This window comes from Andrographis paniculata, unplaced genomic scaffold, assembly GCF_009805555.1.
Source record: "Andrographis paniculata isolate CXL003 unplaced genomic scaffold, ASM980555v1 Contig58END, whole genome shotgun sequence".
NCBI classification, from domain to species: domain Eukaryota; kingdom Viridiplantae; phylum Streptophyta; class Magnoliopsida; order Lamiales; family Acanthaceae; genus Andrographis; species Andrographis paniculata.
The window spans coordinates 1,933,852-1,942,444 of NW_026137593.1; the positions used below are offsets into that span (position 1 = coordinate 1,933,852).

The 8,593-nt window shown below is 33.6% G+C and overlaps 1 protein-coding gene across 2 annotated transcripts; it reads left to right on the forward strand.

Moving 5' to 3' along the window:
- Positions 1–1,281: 1,281 nt before the first annotated feature.
- On the forward strand, positions 1,282–5,783 carry LOC127257741 (serine/threonine protein phosphatase 2A 59 kDa regulatory subunit B' gamma isoform-like). Of its 2 annotated transcripts, none has more exons than XM_051284205.1 (3): positions 1,282–1,470; positions 1,579–2,742; positions 5,061–5,783. In XM_051284205.1, exons 2-3 carry the CDS (start codon positions 1,606–1,608, stop codon positions 5,448–5,450), a joined length of 1,527 nt encoding a protein of 508 aa, XP_051140162.1. In that variant the 5' UTR covers positions 1,282–1,470; positions 1,579–1,605; the 3' UTR covers positions 5,451–5,783. The 2 variants fall into 2 exon arrangements, with proteins under 2 accessions (XP_051140162.1, XP_051140161.1); XM_051284204.1 differs by having other exon boundaries at positions 1,282–1,465.
- Positions 5,784–8,593: the final 2,810 nt, after the last annotated feature.

Consider the following 8,593-nt stretch of genomic DNA (forward strand, 5'->3'; position numbering starts at 1 on the left):
ACAATTTCACAAAAAAAAATGGGGTTAAAATTGATGGATGGAGGAGTAATGTTTTTCTTTAAAAAAAAATATCAATAATATCATTCCTATATATATATAAAATAATAGCACTCTATCCATTGTAATTGAAAGAGATTTTAGAGTTTGGTAATAAATTAATAAATAATACTATTATTTTCTGTAAGAACAGTATTATGAGTTTTTTATATGTTGATATTTCAATATTAATTATTATGTTAATACGTAGTATAAATAAAAAAATATAAAAATATATCTATTAGCCTCATATAATATAAATATAATAATATTTGTGAAATAAATTATAAAAATATAAATATATTTTTAATATTAAACACAACTATGCAAAATGTAACTGGTATCTTTCTTATGAGACAGATTTAGTATATTTTATTAGTTAGTGGAGATATGCAGTACTATGAGCTTTTTGTATATGTTAATCTTTCAATATTAATTATTATATTAATACGCAGCATAAATAAAAAAAATAAAATATATTTGTTAGTCTCATATAATAAAAATACAATAATATTTTGTAGAATAAATTATACAAACATAAATATATTTTTAATATTAAACACAATTACGCAAAATGTAACTGATATCTTTCTTATGAAATGGACTTAATAGTATTTGATTGGTCGGTGGAAATATGTAAAAATATTTGACAGTGTATAAAGTAATTGTATATTTAATTATATATTTGTAATTAAATAAAAATTAAAAAATATTTTTGTATTATTATATAATTATTATTTTTTAAATAGTAAATAAATATTACAAAAATTTATTATGAAGGGATACTGAGAGAGAACGACGTACTTATCATTAAATTATTATTATTATTTTAAATACCAAACACTGAACTATTTAAATTAAAATTTAAATAAAAAATTTATATTAGCTAGAATCAAACATACTTATTGGATTTGTGTTTTCAACAAATTTTTTCTCTAACACATTTTTAATATATATAATACGTATATATTATCATCTTAAAAAAAAAATCAATATTTAACATGAAAAATACTTTTTATATTAATTAAATAATTTCATATAGTAAATAAAATATATATATTTAAATCCAAAATACTAAATAAATAAATTTTTAAATTTCAAATTTTCGAATTTATCGTTTTCTCATTTATATTTTTTTATTTAGTTTTATTTATGTCTCCAAATATTGGCTTAACAACTAATTTCATTAAAAAAAATATAAATATAAAATAACAAACAAATACAGTCTAGACTCTCCATCTTCCCTTTTGCGCTGGATTCCCTTTCTCCCAAAAATTAGGGTTTCCAATTTTTTTTGCCTGAAAGCTATAACAATAGTTCTCCACATTCCCTCTCTGGGAAGATTCTCCATGCAAATGTCTCCCTCCGAACCCGCCATTGCACGACCAATCAATCGAATGGCGATCTTCGGCTGCATGTCATGACCCAGGTTTGGTACGGATTTTTCTGTATTTTGATTGATGGATCAGAGCATCACGTCTTCTTTTTGTGAGTTAGGGTCCATGGAATTCTAAATATTTATCTGAGTGTAGCATTTTTTAGGGTTTGGGTGATTTGGTTGCGGTAGAAATGATTAAGCAAATATTCAGTAAGCTCCCGCGGAAGCCACCGTCGAAATTGTCACAGGGCGATTCTAACAGCAATGATATCTCAAATTTCGCAAATTCGAATTTTTACGGAGCCTATGGTCCTCCTGCCAAAGAGGGACCTTCCTCAATGCCGCCGGCGAACTACGAGGCTGCTTGCGAGGCGCTCCCGAATCTCCAGGACGTTCCGAGCTCGGAAAGGCAATCACTTTTGATCAGGAAGTTGAATATGTGCTCTTTTGTGTTTGATTTCGCCGAGCCGACCTCGAATTTGAACGAGAAAGATGTCAAGAGAAGGATGTTGCTCGAATTGGTGGATTACATAAATTCAGTGAACTCCAAGTTTACTGAAGTTGCAATGCATGAAATGATAAAAATGATCTCAGCTAATCTATTTCGATCCTTTCCTTCTGTTAATCACAATGGTGGTAAGAATTTGGGTGAGGTTTATGACCCAGAGGATGATGAGCCGATTTCGGAGCCCTCATGGCCGCATCTTCAGGTTGTGTACGAGTTTTTATTGAGGTTTGTATCTTCTTCTGAGATGGATGCGAAGCTTGCGAAGAGATATGTAGATCATTCTTTTGTCCTGAGATTGCTAGACCTTTTCGACTCTGATGACCAAAGGGAGAGGGAGTACTTGAAGACGATTCTTCATCGTATATATGGGAAGTTTATGGTACATCGGCCATTTATTAGGAAGGCAATCAATAACATATTCTATCGCTTCATTTTCGAGACCGAGAAGCATAATGGGATTGCTGAGTTGTTGGAAATATTGGGTAGTATAATCAACGGCTTTGCTTTACCTCTGAAGGAGGAGCATAAGCTCTTTCTTGTGCGTGCTCTGATTCCGCTGCACAAACCGAAACGAATGTCTGCATACCATCAGCAGCTTTCGTATTGTATAACGCAGTTTGTAGAGAAAGATTTCAAGTTAGCTGATATGGTAATTCACGGCCTTTTGAAATACTGGCCAATAACTAATAGCTCCAAGGAGGTCATGTTTCTTAGTGAGTTGGAAGAAGTCCTCGAAATGACTCAGGCCATGGAATTTCAACGCTCCATGGTTCCATTGTTTCGTCAAATTGGACGCTGTGTAAACAGTTTGCATTTTCAGGTATCGTTTTTGAACTCGATTATTATAAACTTTGAACTCTGTCCTTTAGAATGTATGATATATGTGTTTCAAGTAAGTGTTTTGGAGTTTTTGGTAGGTTTGGGAATAGTAAAAAGTTGAATAGAAAATAAATGTTTGATGTGACGAATAGGCGTTGGAGGTGGGGTTTTGAATACATATGAGGTTTCTAATGTAATAGTTTATATGAAAAATAGGTTTTGATGAGATATATTTTTAGAGATAAAAGTTTATCAATAGTGTGAAACCAAGTTTGAAAACATAAGTAAGCTGTGTTAAAGTTTAGTATGTGATTTGATACTTTGGCTTCATGCTTTGCTTTGTACTAAATTTTGCTCATGCTGCACATTGACTGCTCTGTTGATTTTAGAGAGTTAAAGGGTAATAAAGAAGCATCGTGGGGAGATGTGCATGAGGTTTATTATGGTGATGCGGATAATTAGATGAGCTTAGAATGGAATTTCAGGTCCATCATAGGATTGCTACTATGATGTGACATCTTGCGCAAAAATAGTGGTAACTTATGAAGGATGATAAGTTCTAACCCAATAGAATTTACAGCTGTTAAAAGTATTGAGATTAATACGATGCTTTAGATGGAAAGGGTTGCTAACTCAGTTTATTTCCGAATATAAGTATGAAGTTTTGGTTATTCATAGTTTGTTTTGCATTATTCATCTGATTGAAATTTAACTTCTTGATAGTATCAATCCAATCTCTCATCTCGAGCTATGTCCTTTATGTCAATATATGGAATTTTCCATATTTGTTATTGTTTTTATGATAACAGTAACTGTAATAACTTGCATCCTACTTTAGAGTTTGAAATGAGCAAGTATAAATTTATTTTGTTTATTAGTTTATTGTTGGAATTATGCCTTTTAGATCAATTTGGAAATATACTTCCATATCTAGTAGCTCTTATCCTAATAAAATGGCTCAATTGGTATAACCAATGTTTTTGCAGTTGCACCTTTAACTCTGTACATTTTAGTATAAATGAGAAAGTCACCTAGTGACTATTATTCAATAATTAAATTGGGATTGAACTGCTTCTGATGTGCTCTAAATTGACTTGAACCGTAATGGAATTAGTGTTGATGTTAAAGAAGATAAAACTTTTTCCTCGCATTGGTGCTTGTCACATAGGTAATGAATTTTGCAGCTTAGGAATGAAATATATTTACTAGGTGGTTGTTTATTAGTTTTAATTTGATAAAGGAATCTATTACTCGATTGTCCCTGTCAACACCAATCATTGTTATATAAATAGTACTTCTTCTGTCCAATTTCTATTGTCCTAAAGTATATTTGCACGGTTTTTTAGGTGATTGTCTTTTTGTTATGAATTGACAAATTTGCCCTTAATTGTATGGTAGAGATGAAAAATAATAAATGAATGAAGGGTAAAAATGTAAAATTTGTGTTTAAAAAAGGAAATAGGACAATAGTTGTTGGACGTCCAAAATAGGAAAGTAGGATATTAGTTTGTGGATGGAGGGAGTAGTATTTTAATGTAAACATGGGATAAATAAAAAGTAAAGTAGGAGTCTTATGCAAAATTTATTAAAAGAGTTCATAAAAACATAATGGGTAAGTAGAAAAAATAGTAGCGAATTGGTTATTATTTTTTTTGATTAGATGAAATTGTGATTAGATGAAATTTTGATTAGATGAAACTGTTTACATAGATTATGCATAAGTTTAGTAGACAGTCAATAAAGGAAAGCCAGCATGATTATCCCCGGTGAGAGGGAGTATATATTAGAATTGTATGTGTTGTGCTTAATTGCTATGAAACCCAAATCCAAGGTTAACTGCATGTTACGACTATTTGGTGCGGCATTTAGCGTATGTTCGAGGCGACAGTTGTGGATTTACTTTACCCCTTGTTTATACTGCGTTTGAGGTCAAATAATCAGGTTTCGAGTCAGGGGAATATGTATTTATACACACCCTGGGTAATAAAATAGCATAAATGTTTTAACCTATATTCTACAAATGTAAGTGTATGTAAAATATTAATTTATAAAATTCACTCCGATTATATAAGCAGCAGTTGCTCGCTCTGCCTAAAGAACTGTTAATAAAGAAAATGTCTAGTCATTTGGCTCCGGAAATCATATGCATAAACTAGCTGGTTTAATTCAGTGGTTTTCCAGCTTGTGTCAAGTTTGGGCTTAAAAGAAGTTGGATTGAGTCACCGGACCGGTGAATATTCATTGGTCAGGTCATAATTATATTGTCATTTCTCAGTTATTTATCGGTTTGTACACCTAACGCTAACTACTTTCTTACAGGTAGCGGAGCGTGCGCTCTTCCTGTGGAACAACGAGCACATAAGGAGTCTAATAATTCAGAACCACAAGGTGATCCTCCCCATAATCCTCCCATCGCTGGAGAAGAACCTTCAAGACCACTGGAACCCTGCTGTCCGGAGCCTAACCCTCAATGTGCAGAAGATCTTCTTAGAGGCTGACCCGCCATATTACAGTGAGTGCGAAACCAGATTCCAAGAAGATCAAAGCAGGCGAAAGGAATTTCTGGAAAGACGGCAGGTTGTCTGGAAGAGCTTGGAGGACGCGGCTGCTGCCAAATCGTTAAGCACTGAGGCTGTACTCATATCGATATTTCCTTCCTCGGTTGCCATTGCTACCAGTAGCAACTCCAGAGCAGTTCTGGGAAGCTGAAAATACATACACACATGCGCGCAAATGCCATGCCTTATGCCGTAAGTCGTGTCGATATATTGATTTTTTTACCCCATTCTTAGGCTTGCTGGTTCCCTCTCCCTCTTTTGGATATGTTGTCAGTTATTTTGTCTGTTTTTGCTGGGGGATTCATGTTTTAGTTGAAATTCATGGATCTGATGTGAAACGGATTTGTTGGTCGGGTCGTGTATGGCATTGTGCGAATGGTTAGATTAAGCTTAGTGGTGTGGAGCAATAGGGTGCGAGTTTTTTTTGCAAGCCAACACAACACATTGGTCATATTATGAAATGGTGGAATTATTTCGTATGGTTTGGTTGTAGCTTTAGTCAGCATTTTGCTGTTACTTTTTCTCCCCGCTGTATATCTATTTCTATTACTCCCCCTTAGGGATCGCATTTTAGTATAGTAGGAATATATTACCGGTACCATACCGAAATTTGATATACTGAAAACTCAATATTTTAACATTTTTTGGTATCAAATCGATATATGATAGCTATACCGAAACTTGTTTTAAAAAATTCAAAAAGGTTTTTCCCTGCTCAGCCAAAGAACAACGAAATAACGGCGAAATAACGGCGGTGGTGAGTAGGCGAAAGAGTTGAAGAAAGAAGAAGGAACAATGGAGAAGAAGAAGAACCGAAGGAGACGAAGAAGTTGAAGAAAGAAGAAGGAAGGATGGAGAATAAGAAGAACCAAAAGAGGCGAAGAAGTTGAAGAAAAAAAAGGAAGGATGGAGAAGAAGAATAATAACTAAAGAGTCGAAAAAGGCGAAGAAGTTGAAGAAAGAAAAGGAAGGATGGAGAAAAAGAATAATAACTAAAGAGTCGAAAAAGTTAGAAGAAAGAAGGAAGAAAGAAGATAGAGAAAGGAGAAGAATTTAGGTTTTTTGTGGCAGCTTGTATTTATGGAGTAGGTTAGGATTTTTTAATTTTGTTTTTATTTTAAAAAAATTAATTATTTTTTATATTAATAATTATATTATTTAATTAAAATATTATTAGTAGGATATAATACCAAAATATTGAACTTTTCGCAAATTCATACCTATACTGTACCAAAATTTACGGTATGATATTGATACTATACCGAAAGTTTCGGTGAACTGAATTTTTTAGTATTTTTAGTATGATTTGGTACCGTAATTCGGTATTTTTGGTAGATTTATCCATCCCTACTCATCTATCATGAAATTAGTCGTACTTCTTAAATTAGTAATAATTAGTAAATAATAATTAAAATTTTAATTATATTTTATTAATATAAAAAAAACTCTCATCAATTTTGATTTCAACGTAACAAATTTCAATCAATTTCAATTCCACCGTTACGAAACCAATGGAAAATGATGACATGAACTAAACTGAGTTAACGTAATAACTTACTTAGACTTTACACGGGCGTGCCACCCAAGCCCAATCAAATACAACGGCCGTGGACATTTGAACTGACAGATCCCGCAAATAAACACAGCGGTGTGCGAACTAAACACGGCCATGTATGTTCACTATCTTCGATCATAGTCGTCGTAGATATACACGGCCTTGAATATGTTTACATGCCGTGTTAGGCCGTTCTATATCAGTATTTTTAACATGGCTGTGGATCCATTTAACACGGTCGTGTATCTTTCTGTTTCGAACATAAATTTTGTATTATTTTTTTTTAGATATATTGCATTTTTATAGTTAAAGTTAGTAAAAATAATCTAACATAATTTAAATTCAAAAAAATCCATCACATACTTTGAAACAAAAATTCATTAAATATCTAAATAGAAAATTCATTACATACTTAAATAAAATAAGAAAAAAATCATGTAGCTACTCATCCTCATTTTTGCTTGGATGATCCGCAAATAAACCATTAGTGTCAATGGTGACGTCGCCGTGTCCTGATGTAGGTGCATGTGGAGCGCCATCATTTGGTGAAATAGGAATGCAAAAATGTTAAAAAATACGCGAGAATGAAGATCTCATGTCCAACTGCATATCGTCCATCTGATGGTTCACCTCCATCTGCATATCGTCCATACGACGATACATATCCATGTGTAAATCATCAATGACCGACCTGTCAATGGGCATAATATCCTGAACTATGCGATGAGATTGATCACCCTCTGACGCGCCCTAATCAACGGAAAGCTGATTATCCTTATCTATTGGGACGTCAGCCCTATCACCCAATACATATTTATCTACTCATCCCTCGTCACCTTCCTAACTATCCCCATCATCTGCAACGTCCAAAAGCTACAAGGTTGCACGACACATCTGATCATCAATCTCTTCACACTTCAAGGCTCTTTGTCAGTCAGTTATATACAGACCAAGAGAATTTTTTCCCAGACGGCCATCTTCAACCTGATCTATCATAAATCAAGCAAGCATAAAACCCATATTAATAGGCCGACGCTCAAGCATACTCCATAGATAACATAAATCAATATTTGAGACTACGCCGGTGCTCTCGCCACGACCCGAAAGTGAGTAAGTCAAAATATAATGCATATACGTAGTAGCGGGTACCGAAGAGTCGATGCCTTAGAACATGCGGAATTGTAAGCCGCTTATGTACTAATTGTAGAACAATAACTGTGGATTGAATAGGCAAACCTTGGAAGTCATCCGATTCCACAAAGTCCCGATCCTATAAACCCATTAGCACTGAAAAGTCGGCCAGTGAAATTAAAAACATCTTACCCTGTAGCCTAAATGTCAAAGTCTTCGGTTTTTCATAATTATAATTCACCGAGTCATAATTTAGAGTTGACATGAAATCGAAAGTTAGATTTATATAACTTGGCTCTACAATCCCAAAAAGACAAATCCACGCCCCTACCGAAACTAAAGCCTCTCTATCTCCTTCCTCATCTCCAAAATAGACAAAACATTCTAATTGATATGCCTACTCTTTGAAAAAAATGATCTACTCTTAGATCTTTTGTATCGTTCTGCATGTTCTAATTCACTGAAACTTAAAATATCATCATCCGGCTCAACCCGCAGAATAGCTGTTGAAGAACTTGTATCGGTCCAGCCTCTCTTAGCCTTACCCTTTACCCCCAACTATTATTTCTCTACATTAAAAATAAAATTAAAAAAACGGGAATTTATAA

Coding starts and splice junctions, on each gene's coding strand:
- LOC127257741 (XM_051284204.1), top strand. Junction 2,743..5,060: donor TAAACAGTTTGCATTTTCAG/GTATCGTTTTTG, acceptor ACTTTCTTACAG/GTAGCGGAGCGTGCGCTCTT.